The following is a 20,721-nucleotide window of genomic DNA, read 5'->3' as shown; positions in this document are numbered from 1 at the left end:
TATAACTCATCAGTTTTAATACTATTATATTAGTTAGTATCCTAATCTTTATCTGCAATTTCAAGAAAAACACCATTGGTTTAAACAGAATGAATAGACTCATAAAAATAATATATAGAAAAAAAAAAATGTATTAAACGTTTTAAATTCGAATGCTGATTAGAATTTTAATGCCAACGTAACGAACGAAGGACCGAACGTTTGCGCTCAGCCCTAATATACAGTAGTATGTGTCTGGTGGTGTAATGAGGTTGACACCATGTGGTATTATCTCACCCTGCAGCTGAGAGACCATGGGTTTGGGTGGAGGGACTTGAACCCTGACTAAACCATTTGGTGATTGTTCCGTTGGATATACTGTACTTGGACTGGTTGTGTGTGCCGAGTTGTTTGCAGCTATGGTAACTCATATTGTTGCACAGTTGAGGCTACCGTAGGCCACGTGCACAATACGTAAACGATAACATCATCCTATCACTCCAAGCCTAGTATTCACATTGTATTAGGTCATGTGCCTAATGGCTATCTATCCACTTGTCCAGGTGGCGTGACTGAAGCACATAATGGCTGTCTTGTTATTGATACTCCTACGTTCAAGAAATGTAATTTACCTACCTCAGTCGTGAAAAATAAAATCCAAACTTCAAATAACTACAATTTCGACAGTTTTCGGCTTGCCATTGCTCCGACTGCTTTGTTGCTGAATCAAGTCAAATCCTAGGTAAGCGTATATTGTGCGTGTGAACGTTGACATGAAAAGAAAAAAGGTGTGTTTTTTTATTTTTATTTTTTTGGTATCTCACTTGAATCGATACTCGGTAATACCGACGTGTTTCGGTTCGGCACCTCAAAAGTACCGAATTCGGTACCCATCCCTATCGCGCCGGTGGGCAAATCGTCCTCAAGAGTAGGGTTGGAATCGTTTGGATTTTAACGATTCTGGTTCCGATTCTCCATATCGATTCCTGTTCTGAACGATTCTCGATTCCGATTATTTGAGGTGCAGGTCACAGCTTATTTCGCAGGAGAATTATATTTTTTTTGAAAATTTAACATTTTTTTCATACTATTCACATTTTCAGCTGACTTGATACAGTGTAATTTGGTTGCTGTACTGTAACTAGGGTATTAATTAACACTATGATCGCCGTGGACGAGTTTACACGTCATTCCTAGCCATGCTCATTCTGCCGAAGACGCCGTAACTCGTCTTTGATGTCAATATTTCAAAAATCTGTCATCGAAATCATATTTCCTTTCCGGAGCCCTGAGACACACTGCAAAGATCCACTCAACTCTCTAGCGGTTCAAGAGCGCCACCTGGTGGCCGATCGGCAGATCGCCAGCCGGAAATTAACCTTTGAACCGGTAGTGCTCATCCATATGTGGTCCGGGCACTCGCTATCGTTAGAGAGACTCCGTATTGACACAGTGAACATCGATCGGTGCAAATAACTCGAAAAAACAACATGATTTGGACGTATATACTATTATACAACCTGGAAATGGATCGGGCATTTCTCCATCCCATAATAGAAAAAAAATTCTGTTCCACGCTCATCTGCCAGCGGCGCGAGGAAGCCACGGTAAGATTCAGCGTTATATTCTAACGTCTTCTATACTAACTGATCTGATGAACATATGACCCACACTAGATGAATCATCTAACGCTGCCCACGGAATTATAAACGATCCCCCGCCCATCCGGTCATCATCAGATGATGCGTAGAAACTTCTAGAACCACGTCCAGTTGATTTTTTTTTATCTCGCACAGATTCCTACCAAACTGTATTTGATCATCAATATAATGCATTTAGGGCTATAAATCACGTTCTGAAGAAAGCTGCAGAAAACGATAAAAACATACTTATACTTTAGACCATATTTTAGTATGAATATGTGAATGAAAAAGTTTAACGTTGCTACACCCTGAACAATACATATAGGACATTGAATGGGCCATAATAATGGCAATTTAGCAATAGAATTTAAAAAGTTATAGCCCTGCAAATAAGGGGAACTTCTCCATAGACAAATAGAGCTGGCGAGGGATGGTAAATTATGAATTTAACCCATGGCGATTAAAGTGTTAACTAAGTAAAAAAAAAAAATTCTAAGAATTTTTCCAGAACCGGAAGTTAGGAACCGGTTCCTAATTAGAACCGGTTTTCGGTGCCCAACCCTACTCAAGAGGGCCCACATGTGGGACGACGCGTGCTAAGATTAAAAGGTATTAACATTTCATTTGCACAAGTATTACATATTTTTTTGGGGGGGGGCAGCGGCTGTCGGGAGATGAAATAATAATAAATATATGAAACGTTTTTGTATTCAAGTCGTCTACTGGGAAGGCTACCGGCAGCTTGGTGCGCCGGCTGAGAGCTCGCGTGGAACGTGCGAGAATTCATATGGGCGCGCAAGTGCAGTTGACTGTCGCCATGGTGACCTTAACAAGTCTTAAATTGAACTCGTCAAAAAAACCAGCAGACACCCCGGATAGTCATCGTCTCATTTTCTCCACACGCACCACACTTGAGTCTCATCTTCACAGTGGGGCCTAAACGCTGAGAGTTTCACTCGCGGCCCGTGGCGAGCGTGTCTTTGTGCTCCTGAGCCGACGGCTCTGCGCCTTGTGTCACGCAGCGTGGACTCGGAGGAAGATGAAACCCTCGTATTAGTATCGTGAACAATACGCTGCGACGTGGTCCAAGCCTGGTGTCGGGTTCCTCTATTGTCTTCCCGCTCGCCAGATGGCTATAGGTAGACGGTACATTACGAGGCTGTTGGGTTCCTGGCTGTTACCTCAAGGGGTGTGAGTGAGTGTGAAATGCACGTGTGTGTGTGTGTGTGTGTGTGTGTGTGTGTGTGTGTGTGTGTGTGTGTGTGTGTGTGTGTGTGTGCATGCTAGGCTTGGGCGATATGACAATGTTATCATGCAACCCGATATCGGCTGAGCCTCATGTGTCCCGCGATAGGATGGTATTCAATTATGCAACGGCTGTTGTTGTGAATCTTGGCGCCATATTCAGTCTCTCTCTCTCTTTCTCTCTTGCGTTTTCTCTCTACGCTTCACCGCATTGTTGTAGCCCGTCGAAGTGCCTGACTCGGTGGCAAAACGTTGGAAAGATGTCTGCTCTCGTTAGGAAGATGAATGCGAAATGTTACTATTTGGCGATTCTTTGGTTTGAAACCGAATGGGGGAAATAAGGGGAGCCGGAGAACTTGGAAGAAATAACTTGTAAGCCGTACGGTAAACAAGCCGGGGCTAAAGATGGAAACGCCACAAGTTTACGTTCCCATCTTAAAAAATCACCACCCTGACGACTGACTCCATCACCATCCAACAGAAAACGCACGCCTGACACTGACTCCATCACCATCCAACAGAAAACGCACGCCTGACACTGACTCCATCACCATCCAACAGAAAACACACGCCTGACACTGACTCCATCACCATCCAACAGAAAACACACACCTGACACTGACTCCATCACCATCCAACAGAAAACACACACCTGACACTGACTCCATCAACATCCAACAGAAAACGCAAGCCTGACACTGACTCCATCAACATCCAACAGAAAACACACGCCTGACACTGACTCCATCAACATCCAACAGAAAACGCAAGCCTGACACTGACTCCATCAACATCCAACAGAAAACACACGCCTGACACTGACTCCATCACCATCCAACAGAAAACGCAAGCCTGACACTGACTCCATCAACATCCAACAGAAAACGCACGCCTGACACTGACTCAAACACGAACCCACTGTTTTTATCTTTTAGATAACACTAAGCTTACTATCCATGCTCCCCAACTTCCAGCTTCCTGCAACAACTCACGCAAAACATTAAACAATAATAAAAAAAAACTAGCACATAGTTCAAAGCACTTGAGTTGAGTTGAAACAGTGAGTGTGCTCCAGTGATCCATTACTCAGGCCCAACCCGTGTAACTAGTACCTAGGAGCCGTTGCAACATGGGTGATGTAAGGCCTATTGTGTAAAATAGGCTTCCTGCCTAATATACATTGTAGACATGTATGGCATTGCAACATAAGCGTCTTTTTAGCTTATATCATCATTCATTGTTATTCTTAAAGCAAATTGTCACAAGTGCAGTACAACGAAAAGAGGTTTCGCATCCAACCAGAGTGCAAATGTAATGGTAAAGTGCCAATGTACAGGTGGTTAAACTGGGTGTAAAATATATAAATTAGTACTAATAGTGCTAATCCGATGAATGCACATAGTTGTATTAATATGTACAGTGATACAGGTGTAAAGACACTATGGTAGTAAGTCATACTGGCCGGCAGTGTAACTTGTCAGTAGGGGAGTTTCAATATCAGCCCAGCCTAGTGAACGTTAGGGTTGGGTACCGTTCACATTTGAACCGATACCAGTAATTTTCATTCAATCAATCTGCACGGTGATTGATTGAATGAAAATGTATTAACAGATTGCAGAATGGGTACAGTACAGTACGGCTCAATACACACAATTGTTAAGGGGATGCAGACCTGAGAAAGACTTTCGTCTTGTTTACATCAGGGTCCCCCATTTTCAATTCATAATGAATTGTAAGTAAGGGTGCAACTTGCTCCGTGCAATCCATTCTGTGTCGATCTAGCCCACAGTGAGTCACATTTATGACTCAGTACATTAATGTACCTACCTCGGTTGTAAAAAAAAATATATAATAATAATTCAAAACTTCAAATGATTTATCATTTAGATAGAACGGAAAGGAAGGCTCTAGTTTTCACATGTTGCCAATGTCTCCTTCCTCCTGCCTCGCTCCTCCTCCCCCTCATCCCCCTCCTTTTCCTGCCTCTCTCCTCCTGCCTCTCTCCTCCCTCTCTCCTCATCCCCCTCCTTTTCCTGCCTCTCTCCTCCTCCCTCTCTCCTCCTCCCTCTCTCCTCCTGCCTCTCTCCTCCTGCCTCTCTCCTCCTCCTCTCCTCTGCTTCTCTCTCCTCCTCCTCTCCTCTGCTTCTCTCTCCTCCTCTCTCCTGCTTCTCTCCTCCTCCCTCGCTCCTCCTCCCCCTCATCCCCCTCCTTTTCCTGCCTCTCTCCTCCTCCCTCTCTCCTCCTCCCTCTCTCCTCCTGCCTCTCTCCTCCTCCCTCTCTCCTCCTGCCTCTCTCCTCCTCCTCTCTCCTCCTCCTCTCCTCTGCTTCTCTCTCCTCCTCTCTCCTCCTCCCTCTCTCCTCCTGCCTCTCTCCTCCTGCCTCTCTCCTCCTCCTCTCCTCTGCTTCTCTCTCCTCCCTCTCTCCTCCTGCCTCTCTCCTCCTCCCTCTCTCCTCCTCTCTCCTCCTCCTCTCTCCTCCTCCCTCTCTCCTCCTCCTCTCTCCTCCTCCCTCTCTCCTCCTCCCTCTCTCCTCCTCCTCTCTCCTCCTCCCTCTCTCCTCCTCCCTCTCTCCTCCTGCCTCTCTCTCCTCCTCCTCTCTCCTCCTCCCTCTCTCCTCCTCCTCTCTCCTCCTGCCTCTCTCTCCTCCCTCTCTCCTCCTCCTCTCTCCTCCTCCCTCTCTCCTCCTCCCTCTCTCCTGCCTCTCTCCTCCTCCCTCTCTCCTCCTGCCTCTCTCCTGCTTCTCTCTCCTCCTCCCTCTCTCCTCCTCCCTCTCTCCTCCTCCCTCTCTCCTCCTCCCTCTCTCCTCCTGCCTCTCTCCTCCTGCCTCTCTCCTCCTCCCTCTCTCCTCCTGCCTCTCTCCTCCTCCCTCTCTCCTCCTGCCTCTCTCCTCCTCCCTCTCTCCTCCTCCCTCTCTCCTCCCTCTCCTCCTCCCTCTCTCCTCCTCCCTCTCTCCTCCTCCCTCTCTCCTCCTCCCTCTCTCCTCCTCCCTCTCTCCTCCTCTCTCCTCCTCCCTCTCTCCTCTTGCTTCTCTCCTCCTCCCTCTCTCCTCCTCCTCTCTCCTCCTGCCTCTCTCCTCCTCCCTCTCTCCTCCTCCCTCTCTCCTCCTCTCTCCTCCTCCCTCTCTCCTCCCTCTCTCCTCCTCCTCTCTCCTCCTCCCTCTCTCCTCCTCCCTCTCTCCTCCCTCTCTCCTCCTCCCTCTCTCCTCCTCCCTCTCTCCTCCTCTCTCCTCCTCCTCTCTCCTCCTCCTCTCTCCTCCTCCCTCTCTCCTCCCTCTCTCCTCCTCCTCTCTCCTCCTCCTCTCTCCTCCTCCCTCTCTCCTCCCTCTCTCCTCCTCCTCTCTCCTCCTCCCTCTCTCCTCCTCCTCTCTCCTCCTCCCTCTCTCCTCCCTCTCTCCTCCTCCTCTCTCCTCCTCCCTCTCTCCTCCTCCCTCTCTCCTCCTCCCTCTCTCCTCCTCCTCTCTCCTCCTGTTTCTCTCCTCCTCCCTCTCTCCTCCTCCCTCTCTCCTCCTCCTCTCTCCTCCTGCTTCTCTCCTCCTGCCTCTCTCCTCCCTCTCTCCTCCTCCTCCTCCTCCCTCTCTCCTCCTCCCTCTCTTCTCCTCCCTCTCTCCTCCTCCTCTCTCCTCCTCCCTCTCTCCTCCTGCTTCTCTCCTCCTGCCTCTCTCTCCTCCTCCCTCTCTCCTCCTCCCTCTCTCCTCCTCCCTCTCTCCTCCTGCCTCTCTCTCCTCCTCCCTCTCTCCTCCCTCTCTCCTCCTCCCTCTCTCCTCCTCCCTCTCTCCTCCTCCCTCTCTCCTCCTCCCTCTCTCCTCCTCCCTCTCTCCTCCTCCCTCTCTCCTCCTGTTTCTCTCCTCCTCCCTCTCTCCTCCTGCCTCTCTCCTCCTCCCTCTCTCCTCCTGTTTCTCTCCTCCTCCCTCTCTCCTCCTGCCTCTCTCCTCCTCCCTCTCTCCTCCCTCTCTCCTCCTCCTCTCCTCCTCCCTCTCTCCTCCTGTTTCTCTCCTCCTCCCTCTCTCCTCCTGCTTCTCTCCTCCTCCCTCTCTCCTCCTCCCTCTCTCCTCCTCCCTCTCTCCTCCTCCCTCTCTCCTGCCTCTCTCCTCCTCCCTCTCTCCTCCTCCCTCTCTCCTCCTCCCTCTCTCCTCCCCCTCTCTCCTCCTCCCTCTCTCCTCCTACCTCTCTCCTCCTCCCTCTCTCCTCCTGCCTCTCTCTCCTCCTGCCTCTCTCTCCTCCTCCCTCTCTCCTCCTCCCTCTCTCCTCCTGCCTCTCTCTCCTCCTCCCTCTCTCCTCCTGCCTCTCTCTCCTCCTCCCTCTCTCCTCCTCCCTCTCTCCTCCTGCTTCTCTCCTCCTGCCTCTCTCCTCCTCCCTCTCTCTCCTCCTCCCTCTCTCCTCCTCCCTCTCTCCTCCTCCCTCTCTCCTCCTCCTCTCTCTCCTCCTCCTCTCTCCTCCTCCTCTCTCCTCCTCCCTCTCTCCTCCTCCCTCTCTCCTCCTCCCTCTCTCCTCCTGCTTCTCTCCTCCTGCTTCTCTCCTCCTCCCTCTCTCCTCCTCCCTCTCTCCTCCTGCCTCTCTCCTCCTCCTCTCTCCTCCTCCCTCTCTCCTCCTCCCTCTCTCCTCCTCCCTCTCTCCTCCTCCCTCTCTCCTCCTGCCTCTCTCCTCCTCCCTCTCTCCTCCTCCCTCTCTCCTCCTCCCTCTCTCCTCCTGCCTCTCTCCTCCTGCTTCTCTCCTCCTCCCTCTCTCCTCCTCCCTCTCTCCTCCTGCCTCTCTCCTCCTCTCTCTCTCCTCCTCCCTCTCTCCTCCTGCTTCTCTCCTCCTCCCTCTCTCCTCCTCCCTCTCTCCTCCTCCCTCTCTCCCCCTCCTCTCTCTCCTCCTCCTCTCTCCTCCTCTCTCCTCCTGCTTCTCTCCTCCTCCCTCTCTCCTCCTCCCTCTCTCCTCCCTCTCTCCTCCTCCCTCTCTCCCCCTCCTCTCTCTCCTCCTCCTCTCTCCTCCTCTCTCCTCCTGCTTCTCTCCTCCTCCCTCTCTCCTCCTCCCTCTCTCCTCCTCCCTCTCTCCTCCTCTCTCTCTCCTCCTGCCTCTCTCCTCCTCCCTCTCTCCTCCTCCCTCTCTCCTCCTCTCTCTCTCCTCCTGCCTCTCTCCTCTCTCTCTCCTCCTGCTTCTCTCCTCCTCCCTCTCTCCTCCTCCCTCTCTCCTCCTCCCTCTCTCCTCCTCCCTCTCTCCTCCTCCCTCTCTCCTCCTCTCTCTCTCCTCCTGCCTCTCTCCTCTCTCTCTCCTCCTGCCTCTCTCCTCCTGCTTCTCTCCTCCTCCCTCTCTCCTCCTCCCTCTCTCCTCCTCCCTCTCTCCTCCTCCCTCTCTCCTCCTCCCTCTCTCCTCCTCTCTCTCTCCTCCTGCCTCTCTCCTCTCTCTCTCCTCCTGCCTCTCTCCTCTTGTTTCTCTCCTCCTGCCTCTCTCTCCTCCTCTCTCTCTCCTCCTGCCTCTCTCTCCTCCTCCCTCTCTCCTCCTGCCTCTCCTCCTGTTTCTCTCCTCCTCCCTCTCTCCTTCTGCCTCTCTCCTCCTCTCTCCTCCTCCCTCTCTCCTCCTCCCTCTCTCCTCCTGCCTCTCTCCTCCTCCCTCTCTCCTCCTCCCTCTCTCCTCCTGCTTCTCTCCTCCTCCCTCTCTCCTCCTCCCTCTCTCCTCCTCCCTCTCTCCTGCCTCTCTCCTCCTCCCTCTCTCCTCCTCCCTCTCTCCTCCTGCCTCTCTCCTCCTGCCTCTCTCCTCCTCCCTCTCTCCTCCTCCTCTCCTCCTGCCTCTCTCCTCCTCCCTCTCTCCTCCTCCCTCTCTCCTCCTGCCTCTCTCCTCCTGCCTCTCTCTCCTCCTCCCTCTCTCCTCCCCCTCTCTCTTCCTCCTCTCTCCTCCTCCCTCTCTCCTGCCTCTCTCCTCCTCCTCCTCTCTCCTCCTCCTCCTCTCTCCTCCTCCCCCTCCTCCTCCTCTCTCCTCCTCCCTCTCTCCTCCTCCCTCGCTCCTCCCCCTCCTCCGCCCCAGCCGGTGACTCATGACAACAGGCCCGGCACCCTGATGGGTTCTGATTAGACCCGCTTCTATCCCTGGGCCTGAGCATTATCCGGTTTCTGCTCGTGGACGGCTCTCTGCACTAGCGCCCGCGCCCCGCCGGTCTGCAGCAGAGAAGAGACCCGTGAGACAGAGAGCAGAGGGCTGCTGTTTGTCCCGCGCTCTGATGCGAAGTGCGTCGCTAGTGATTGCACCGCTCGCCTTCCGTTCTCGACAGTATGTAGGGTTCACACTGTGCACTTATTTTGACAGTGGTCCAAGAGTATAGGTGGAAGATGTTCCTCGCTAGCTGCCGGCATGCCGATCCTCCCTGCTGGCCGAACGGCGGTAATGCGGCTTAATCATCCCCCTCCCCTTCCTCCCCCTCTGGCCCAGAAAGGCATCCCATAAAAAAGTCATGGCTCTTAAAACGTAAAGAGGACACCTTAAACATGCAGGGATTTCCCCAGGACTTTCAAACACGATGGTGCCGATTTGCTGAAGCGCCACTAGGGGCAGAAAAAGCAGGTCAACAGTAGCAGTGGCGATGCATCCAAGCTGGGAGCCTGAAGATTAATTTGAGATGGAGCTCAGCGCTGTGTGCCGGGTTATTTATCTTTTTGTTATGTATTTTAAGTACAGTGTGTAAGGTTGCACAATGGTTTAACGTTGAACACAAAAGCACACACACACACACACACACACAGTGGAACAGAGGACAGAGAAACCACGTATATTAGACAATGGTGCGTCTGTTTCAAAGCTGGCCCCGGCCCAAGCTTTCATTGTAAAGAAAAAAAAGTTAAAGCAAACAAAGAAAATGGTGGCACTGGTGCGTTGTCATAGTGGCGTGGAGCCCCGATACCGTTGTTTAGGGGAAGCCCTAAATGTCCTTTTTAATAACATCATGCGTCACCCCAGAGCCATAACTTGGTGAAGTTGACTAGTAGAGCAGACGGCATCTATCTTATCAGCTGGTGAAGTTGACTAGTAGAGCAGACGGCATCTATCTATCAGCTGGTGAAGTTGACTAGTAGAGCAGACGGCATCTATCTATCAGCTGGTGAAGTTGACTAGTAGAGCAGACGGCATCTATCTATCAGCTGGTGAAGTTGACTAGTAGAGCAGACAGCATCTATCTATCTATCAGCTGGTGAAGTTGACTAGTACTGAGCAGACAGCATCTATCTTATCAGCTGGTGAAGTTGACTAGTAGAGCAGACAGCATCTATCTATCTATCAGCTGGTGAAGTTGACTAGTAGAGCAGACAGCATCTATCTTATCAGCTGGTGAAGTTGACTAGTAGAGCAGACAGCATCTATCTTATCAGCTGGTGAAGTTGACTAGTAGAGCAGACAGCATCTATCTATCAGCTGGTGAAGTTGACTAGTAGAGCAGACAGCATCTATCTTATCAGCTGGTGAAGTTGACTAGTAGAGCAGACGGCATCTATCTTATCAGCTGGTGAAGTTGACTAGTAGAGCAGACGGCATCTATCTTATCAGCTGGTGAAGTTGACTAGTAGAGCAGACAGCATCTATCTTATCAGCTGGTGAAGTTGACTAGTAGAGCAGACGGCATCTATCTTATCAGCTGGTGAAGTTGACTAGTAGAGCAGACGGTATCTATCTTATCAGCTGGTGAAGTTGACTAGTAGAGCAGACGGCATCTATCTTATCAGCTGGTGAAGTTGACTAGTAGACCAGACAGCATCTATCTTATCAGCTGGTGAAGTTGACTAGTAGAGCAGACGGCATCTATCTATCAGCTGGTGAAGTTGACTAGTAGAGCAGACGGCATCTATCTATCAGCTGGTGAAGTTGACTAGTAGAGCAGACAGCATCTATCTTATCAGCTGGTGAAGTTGACTAGTAGAGCAGACAGCATCTATCTTATCAGCTGGTGAAGTTGACCAGAGCAGACATCGTTAGTTTCGGCGTCTGCCTACCTGGTCTATATATCCGCTGCGAGCGCCTCTTCTGCACATGATTGGAGCAGCAGAGGTGTAGAATCTCTGGTTGACCGCGGCGGTGGTCAAATAGCTACTATTGTTGACACTTCACAGGACGCTTTGTTGTCCTGTGTGTCCCCAGCCTAATACTACAGACCCCCCCCCCCCCCCCCGGTTACTCACTCTACTATTCTAAGTTATGGCTCGTAGACGTAGTAGACTTGGCCGGCCATTGAGGTCCTCTCTTTGTCTGGTTGTGTGTGTGTGTGTGTCCACCTCGGCCTCTATCGGGCAACCCTCCCTCCCTCCCTCCCTCCCTCCCTCCCTCCCTCCCTCCCCGAAGCTCCACAGCCACACGGTAATTAAGGCTCCGGGTTCAGCCGTCACAGCAGACGGCCCTGCCAGCGCCGACAGCCCGGCTCGGCCCACGCTGCTGCTGCTGCTGCATTCATTAGCCCGAGTGCCTGCTGGACGCTTTTACGGACTGGCAACCTGCGAGAGTCCAGGAAGAAGAGGGTTTGTTGTTGTTGTTGCTCGGGAGAGGGGGGGGGTTATTGTGGGGTTTGCAGACGGCTCTGCGGTGTACGGAACCCTGTTTGTTCTTTGTGTCCTCATATTACAGTTATTACACACACGCACACACACACACACACACACACACACACTGAGCAGCCGTATCACATTCCTCCCCAGGAATGCTAGAATGTTCGCCATGACCCTCGTTCTCCCTCTGAGAGACATCTCTCTCCGTCTGTCTGCCATCTCTCTCTCTCTCTCTCTCTCTCTCTCTCTCTCTCTCTCTCTCCCTCTCTCCCTCTCTCTCTCTCTCTCACTCTCACTCTCACTCTCACTCTCACTCTCACTCTCACTCTCACTCACTCTCACTCTCTCTCTCTCTCTCTCTCTCTCTCTCTCTCTCTCTCTCTCTCTCTCTCTCTCTCTCTCTCTCTCCCTCTCTCTCCTCTCTCCCTCTCTCCCTCTCTCCCTCTCTCCCTCTCTCCCTCTCTCCCTCTCTCCCTCTCTCCCTCCCTCCCTCCTCTTTCTTGCCAGAGTAAATCTCCCTAAGATTTCTATCACGGATGTTATCCCAACCACACCTCTCCTTTTCAAATAAACCACCTCTCGTGTCTCTCTCCTCCTCTGACAACGTTGAGGATGACCGATCAGACGGTGGCTCAGGAGGTAGAGCGGTCGTCTGGTAATCGCAAGGTTCCCGGTTCGATTCCCACTCCTCCCCGGGCAGCGTGTCGAAGTGTCCTTGAGGCCAAGACACTTAACCCCTAACTGCTCCCGATGAGCAGGTTGGCACCTCGCACGGTCGCCTCTGCCGTCGGTGTGTGTGAATGTGTGGAACTCGTAATTCACTGGAAATTGTAATGCAATTTGGATAAAAGCGCTATATATAAATGCAACATTTCGGTAGTATGGCGTGAAGGCCGTGACTTGAGCGGGTCCTCCCGTAACGCTTTGCCAGATGTCATCGACGAGGACGGAGGGGTTTGTGACCGCCGGGCTCCGTCGTTCATACATCTCTCGGAGTGGATCGATAGCCTCGATGCACGGCTGGCAGCTCGCTCCCAGTGATGTACTGCGCTGTTTGCAGCGACCCCTGTAGAGTCTTGTGGCCGAGGGCAGTGTTCCCCTCACCTCTGTAGAGTCTCGTGGTCGAGAGCAGTGTTCCCCTCACCTCTGTAGAGTCTTGTGGCCGAGGGCAGTGTTCCCCTCACCTCTGTAGAGTCTCGTGGTCGAGGGCAGTGTTCCCCTCACCTCTGTAGAGTCTTGTGGTCGAGGGCAGTGTTCCCCTCACCTCTGTAGAGTCCTGTGGTCGAGGGCAGTGTTCCCCTCACCTCTGTAGAGTCTCGTGGTCGAGGGCAGTGTTCCCCTCACCTCTGTAGAGTCTTGTGGTCGAGGGCAGTGTTCCCCTCACCTCTGTAGAGTCCTGTGGTCGAGGGCAGTGTTCCCCTCACCTCTGTAGAGTCTTGTGGTCGAGGGCAGTGTTCCCCTCACCTCTGTAGAGTCTTGTGGTCGAGGGCAGTGTTCCCCTCACCTCTGTAGAGTCTTGTGGTCGAGGGCAGTGTTCCCCTCACCTCTGTAGAGTCTTGTGGTCGAGGCCAGTGTTCCCCTCACCTCTGTAGAGTCTTGTGGTCGAGGGCAGTGTTCCCCTCACCTCTGTAGAGTCTTGTGGCCGAGGGCAGTGTTCCCCTCACCTCTGTAGAGTCTTGTGGTCGAGGGCAGTGTTCCCCTCACCTCTGTAGAGTCTTGTGGTCGAGGGCAGTGTTCCCCTCACCTCTGTACAGTCTTGTGGTCCAGGGCAGTGTTCCCCTCACCTCTGTACAGTCTTGTGGTCCAGGGCAGTGTTCCCCTCACCTCTGTACAGTCTTGTGGTCCAGGGCAGTGTTCCCCTCACCTCTGTACAGTCTTGTGGTCGAGGGCAGTGTTCCCCTCACCTCTGTAGAGTCCTGTGGTCGAGGGCAGTGTTCCCCTCACCTCTGTAGAGTCCTGTGGTCGAGGGCAGTGTTCCCCTGACCTCTGTAGAGTCTTGTGGTCGAGGGCAGTGTTCCCCTCACCTCTGTAGAGTCTTGTGGTCGAGGGCAGTGTTCCCCTCACCTCTGTAGAGTCTTGTGGTCGAGGGCAGTGTTCCCCTCACCTCTGTAGAGTCTTGTGGTCGAGGGCAGTGTTCCCCTCACCTCTGTAGAGTCTTGTGGTCGAGGGCAGTGTTCCCCTCACCTCTGTAGAGTCTTGTGGTCGAGGCCAGTGTTCCCCTTACCGGGCGCCGGTGCTGCTGGACGGGATGCCATCGATGGTGCATCTGGAGAAGTAGGTGAGGATCTGGGGGTAGGCATCGTGCCAAGTCCCTTCGACCTGTGCTAGTGCTAGAAGAATAGGCTATCGGCCTGCTGCCTTGACCGCTACACCTGCACTGTGTAGGGTTGGGTACCGTTCACATTTGAACCGGTACCTAACTGTACCTTTTTTTGGTACTTTAGTCTCTAAAAATGTAATCTACCTACCTCAGTTGTAAAAAATGAGTCCAAACTTAAAGTTATTTATTATCATTATTTATTTAGAACTATTTGTTAATATTAGGGGTGTAACGATGCATCGAAATGCATCGATCCTAATGTGACGATTCAACTGCATCGATTTGAAAATGTTAGAATAGATTATAATCTAATTTATAAAAACTACAGTATATATATAAAAAAATTATTGTGTATTGTTTTTATTGACCTATAGTCCATTCATGCTGAGTGAATCAGTTCCCCCAGCCACTTTGTGTATTCAAAATTTTTTGGGGAATTAACTAATAGAAAATTAATCTAATCGAATCGTGTCAAATTAAGAGATTTCATGATGCATTGAATCGTTGCCTGAAGAATCGTAATCGTTGTGAGGTTGCATCGTTACACCCCTAGTTAATATAATATTGCAGCGAGCGTTGTCTGCATCTAGCTTTGTAAAGTGTAACCACACATGCGACCGTTTTCGGCTCGCCATTGCCCCGACTGCTTTGTTGTTCAAATCCTAGGTAAGCGTGTATTGTGTGCGTGAATGTTGACGTGAACAAAACGTTGACGTCATCGGACAATTACAGTACCGAAATGTGGCACCAGTGGATCTCACGTGAATTGGTACTCTGTCTGTAGTACCGACGTGATTCGGTCGGTACCCTGAAAGTAGGGATGCCCGTTTACATTATATTTTGTCATTTTAGCTGACTCTTTTATCCAAAGCGACTTACAAGTTCTGTACGACAACTCAGCTGAGTAACAATGTTGGTTACAATGTTGGTGCTACAGTGTAGGTTAGTTAGGTGCATGACAGTGAGGTTAGTTAGGGTTAGATTATTATAATTATTTTTTTTATATCTATAACAAAACCAAAAGCGATCGGTATCGGCAGTGTATCGGCCGATATGGCTCATAGAAGATCGGTGATCGGTATCGGTGGCAAAAAACGTGATCGGGGCATCCCTACAACTTAAGTACCGTATTCGGTACCCATCGCCCTAGCACTGTGTGACCGTTGGCCCCCTGCTGCTTCCTGTGGTCCACACTGTGTGGATTTGTTTGTTTTGCTGATGTTGAGACACAGGGTTGTGGTCCGGTCCTGGCACCATTCTGCCACGGCTGTGATATATCCGCTGCTAGGGTTGTGTGTTGCAGATGGTCGACGACTTCGAGGATCGGCGATCTTCTGAGCGATCGACGACGTCACGACCGACCGGCATTTTCCGCAGAGTCATGTGTCGTTAAATAGGTTTTGTGTGAAACATGATTTGATCAAATTCAAAATGTGTGTTCAGGTGCCTCGCTCTGGTTGTAGCCTACGTCTGTGTCTCTCTCCGTTTCTCCTCTCGGCCCCTCTGCTTGATGCTGAGCAGCACAGGAAACTGCAGACCGCAGCTCAGCTCTTCCAAACTGATGCCATCATAATGTGGACAAAAACTCACTGCAGGAGTTATATCCCCGTTATGAATAAAAAAGGACGTCCGTCATCTTAGGCCTAACAAAATTAATAGTTGGTTTCAGGTTGGTTGTCAGTTTGGCCATGGGTAGGTATGGAATTTATTAAATTTTTTTATTTTATTCTTTCCCACGGCGACTATGGATAGGGAATTTCTTTATTTAATTAAAATGTTCACAACAACATGGATGCATGCACTCTGCCAGCATGTTTAATATCCATAAAACGAAATGTTTGACTAAGATTTCTATGAAACTGTATTCTTAAAAAAAGAAGAGAAAAAAATCGGATTTTTTTTTTTTTATATATAATTTTTTTTTAAAACTCATAAAATATATTGGGTCGCACCTAAATCGGCAGGGTCGGTCGGCAACCTGAAACCAACTATTAATTTTGTTAGGCCTTATCGATCCTTCACCAGAAATTAGTGTGAAAATGGCACAGACAATACTGCGTTGATATTTGTAATAGTTGAATCCTTTTAACTACCAAATGGTTAACCCCTTCCACTGTAACAATACAGAATGCTAACCCTTTCACTGCCATGCGACAAAGGGTTGACCCTTTCACAACCACACTACAGAAGGTTAACCCTTTCACTACCACACTACAGACTGTTAACCGTCTGTAGTGTGGTAGTGGTCGGGTTCACCTTCTGTAGTGTGGCAGTGAAAGGGTTAAGAGTCTCAACCTAAAATAATCTAGATAAAACCCACTAGATAATTTATAAAATCATAGAAACACATGGACCTGTTCTATTTTGATTAGGTTTGACAGTTTGGAGTTTAATTCCACCGGTCGCTCTAATGTTGTTGCAGTGGATGTCTCTCTACCACACTGTCTCTCTACCACACTGTCTCTACCACACTGTCTCTACCACACTGTCTCTACCACACTGTCTCTACCACACTATCTCTACCACACTGTCTCTCTACCACACTGTCTCTACCATTACATCACACCCTGCTCTCAGCCGCATCACGCCCTGCTCTCCGGTGCGTCCCCGGGGGCCGAGCAGAGCTCACTCTAGCAGCCCTGGTGAAGGCGAGAGAGGCACTCTAATGGTTTACCTCTGATCACATCCTCCTCTGGTCACCGGCTCCGAGTCATCATGCCGCATTCAAACTAATTACACACAACTCCTCCTGCCGCTGTCGGTGTGACACACACACACACACACACAGTACACACTCTGCCTCCCTCCCTCCCTCCCTCCCTCCCTCCCTGGGCCTGTCACGCATGGATCTGCGTGTTGCATGTGGTCCTCCTGATGAGAAATATGCTGCTTTTGTACTGTGACCACATTGTCGAGAGGCAGAAATATATGCGGTTTCTATTTATTGCACGGGTTTGCCAACGGATCCCACCGTCTCTGGCTTGCTGTCGTATCCGTGTTAATGGAGCGTGCATGGCGTGCTGTATATACTCTATATATATATTTATATTTACAGCATACACGTATATTTACAGCATACACGTATATCTGTCTGAATATACTTGCATATAATCCTTCTATATACATACTTATACACCTTCATATGACCCATATAACTGCATGATGGCATGTACAATAATGCTGTATATACCGTACCTATATCTATATATCCACATCCGTCTGTACAGTCTGCATATAATCCTTTTTACATCTGTAGATATACTGTACTATATCTACTGTATCTGTACATATCCCTTACCTACTCTTACTAGTTACGCTGCTGGCCAGTATGACTACTACCATAGTGTCTTTGTACCTGTATCACAAGTTCACAACTACAACTCTATACATACATCTGATTAGCACAATTACTCAGAACTAATTCATATATTTTATACCCATTTTAATCACCTGTACATACATTGTATATTGGTGTTGCACTTTACTGTTACATTTGCACTCTGGTTGGATCCCAAAGATCTTAAGTTGTGCTGTATGATGACAATACATTGTAATCTAATGGTGCGTGTGTGTGGTGTGCTCTCCCAGTCCTTATGTGGCAGTAGCTTAATGGTTAATAGAAGCTTCAAGCTTGTGATGAGAAGGTTTGTTGGTTCAAATCCCCAAACTGGACAAGGACAGGAATAGGGGGATGCACTGGAGCAATGCACTTAACCTTCACTTGACCTATCTCAAGCCCCGCCCCCTTGTCTTGATCACAACTGTTGCTTTCCACGGACTACGAACAAAGCAACGCATGTGATTGGAGGATTAAAACAGAGGCGTCGACTGAAGGAGGAGGGAAACCAGAGGAAAAAGTCTATAATTCACCCTCTCTTTCTCTCTCTTCCCCTTCACCTCCCCCTCCCTGTGTCCCTCCTGTGCAGGCCAAGTCGTGTATCTGTCACATGTGTGGTGCCCACCTGAACCGGCTCCATTCCTGCCTGTACTGTGTCTTCTTCGGCTGCTTCACCAAGAAACACATCCACGAGCACGCCAAAAACAAACGACACAACCTGGGTAAGAAACGCATCCACGAGCACGCCAAAAACAAACTACACAACCTGGGTAAGAAACACATCCACGAGCACGCCAAAAACAAACGACACAACCTAGGTAAGAAACACATCCACGAGCACGCCAGAAACAAACTACTGTACACAACCTGGGTAAGAAACGCATCCACGAGCACGCCAAAAACAAACGACACAACCTGGGTAAGAAACGCATCCACGAGCACGCCAAAAACAAACGACACAACCTGGGTAAGAAACGCATCCACGAGCACACCAAAAACAAACGACACAACCTGGGTAAGAAACGCATCCACGAGCACGCCAAAAACAAACGGCACAACCTGGGTAAGCCGCTCCATTTCAAACCTTTATTTTAACTTGAAAGGCAACTGAGGTTTCCCTCATTTACAGTCGCGTCGAGTGTACAGACAGAAATAAGCAAATGAAAGCATATAAAATAACGCGGCATGTAAAATCATAACGATAAGACAACGAGGCGAGACAAATGTAAGGACAAATCAATCAAAACATGTATAACTTGATTGACGATGGATGGAGATCAAGGTTATAAACTCTGCAACAGAGGGGAGACTTTTAGAGTTCATTCCATGAGCTAGCAATGCAGGTTTACCCTGTTCCGAGCAAACTAGAGGGACCTTACACACACAGTCCAGCCCTGTACGAATAATTTTAATTTTATAATTTTTTGGTGTTCTTAAATGTCAATGTAACCCTTAAATATCACCTTTTTAAAGTCGTTCTTGAGGTATCCTTTAGCATCTGGGCAGCGATGGCCTGAAGGATAGGATGTAATCTGGTCAACTTAATAATCTTAAAATAAATAAAAACAATAAAACCTATAATACATTACCATTTAGTAATAATACAAAGTTATTATTTGCTTCACAAAGTGGTTATTGTCATCTCATATCGGCTATCAACTAGTTGTTGTATCTAGAGTTAACAGGGTATTTATTGCCTCTATATAATCAATGAAGGGTTGTGGAGTTTTATGGGATTCTAAGTGTCTCCAGTTTAACACCTTAATACACTTAGAATCCCATAAGACTCGACAACCCCTCATTGATTATATAGAGGCAATAAATACCCTCTTAACTCATTGACCGCCGGGAATTAGTCGGGCCCCCGTTCTAGCACTGCCACACTTTAAAATATAGGAGTGTGTCACCTCGTTTGTAGAGCTAACGGCATAACCCACCACAACATATGGATCGGGGATATTTGACGCGCTTCAATGGAACCGGGAGAACCGCTCCATTTCGCCCGACAAGGAAAAGTGAGACCGGAGACATTTGGCCGTTACACAGGCCAAGATACAAGGTTTCAAAGGGTGCTCGATACCGCCGTCTAGCTGGATGCGGCCGGTATTGCACTTTGGCGATCTCACGCTCATTCCCTATGGTAACACCGAGGTCCCCGGATGAATAATGAATAAAAATATAAAAAAAAAAAAGGAAAAACGATCAAATAACGTATATATACGTGGTTGGCGTTCAACGGTTGTCGGCCAAACACGTATATATAAACGTTGTTGGCGGGGATTGATTTAAAGGAACACGCCAACATTTTGGGAAATTAGCTTACCGTCTTCTCCAGAGAGAGACAAGAAGATAGACACCAGTTTCCTCTCTGTGCGTTCAGTATAGAAAGCTATCTGGCTGCACGTTAGCCTAGCTTAGCACAATGAATGGAAGCGAACAGTGCCGGTTAGCCTTCGGGAGGGAGAGGTGTTAGTTGGACAATGCCTATAGGCTAACCGGACATGTCCGCTTCTATTCATTGTGCTAAGCTAGGCTAACGAGAACAGAACAGTTTGCGTCTTCCCTTATTGCTCTGTGCAAAAAAAAAAACGTTCTCTCTCAGCAGGTGCATAACATTACTTGTCCAATCGGTGGTGGCAGTGAACGTGTTGTAGCCATCCGTCGTGCAGTGATGTCAGGAAGAATGAGCGTCTCTCGAACCTTTACGGTTCACCGCGTCACTCCTCCTCCAGGCAGCGGCTGCACGTCCTCCGCTGCACGTCATCACTACTCCACCGGGAGCGCCTCAGCCCCGTCAAACGCGGCGGCGGCTTTAAGCCGCTCAGCTCCCCTCGCACCGCGCCAGAGGAGGGGTAGACATAGACATCCGTAATCCGCAAGCCACCAGAGAAGCTGAGCCTCAACCTTTACACGCTAATTACAGGCGAGAAAACAAGACAAAGAAGGTAATGAGGGCGCTTTCAATATGATCCCGGTAAGGTTAAGTAGCTACGGCGCGCGCACGGGGGGGGGGCGATACGGAGGCCAGCGAGCACTAATCGCCCCGGAGAAGTCTCTGCGACAGTGGGTTGTTCCTAGACGTGGTGGGTTGTTCCTAGACGTGGTGGGTTGTTCCTAGACGTGGTGGGTTGTTCCTAGACGTGGTGGGTTGTTCCTAGACGTGGTGGGTTGTTCCTAGGAGACAGTGGGTTGTTCCTAGGTGACAGTGGGTTGTTCCTAGACGTGGTGGGTTGTTCCTAGACGTGGTGGGTTGTTCCTAGACGTGGTGGGTTGTTCCTGGGCGACACAGTGGGTTGTTCCTGGGCGACACAGTGGGTTGTTCCTGGGTGACACAGTGGGTTGTTCCTAGGAGACACAGTGGGTTGTTCCTAGGCGACACAGTGGGTTGTTCCTGGGCGACACAGTGGGTTGTTCCTGGGCGACACAGTGGGTTGTTCCTACACGACACGGTGGGTTGTTCCTAGGAGACACAGTGGGTTGTTCCTGGGCGACACAGTGGGTTGTTCCTAGACGACACAGTGGGTTGTTCCTAGACGACACAGTGGGTTGTTCCTAGACGACACAGTGGGTTGTTCCTAGACGACACAGTGGGTTGTTCCTAGACGACACAGTGGGTTGTTCCTGGGCGACACAGTGGGTTGTTCCTGGACGACACAGTGGGTTGTTCCTAGGCGACACAGTGGGTTGTTCCTAGA

The 20,721-nt window shown here is 49.8% G+C and overlaps 1 protein-coding gene across 2 annotated transcripts in view; it reads left to right on the top strand.

The window, feature by feature from the left end:
* LOC311239950 (ubiquitin carboxyl-terminal hydrolase 22) overlaps positions 1 to 20,721 on the top strand; it is a 137,620-nt gene that overhangs the window by 49,803 nt on the left and 67,096 nt on the right. For both annotated transcript variants that reach the window (XM_084328396.1, XM_084328395.1), the window contains one exon: positions 17,616 to 17,748. In XM_084328396.1, coding sequence (XP_084184522.1) covers positions 17,616 to 17,748 — 133 coding nt within the window. The remainder of the gene's footprint in view (positions 1 to 17,615; positions 17,749 to 20,721) is intronic.

This window comes from Notolepis coatsorum, assembly GCF_963971535.1.
Source record: "Notolepis coatsorum genome assembly, chromosome: 14".
NCBI classification, from domain to species: domain Eukaryota; kingdom Metazoa; phylum Chordata; class Actinopteri; order Aulopiformes; family Paralepididae; genus Notolepis; species Notolepis coatsorum.
The sequence above is the reverse complement of the archived record's forward strand: the minus strand, read 5'-3'. Positions and strand labels throughout refer to the sequence as shown.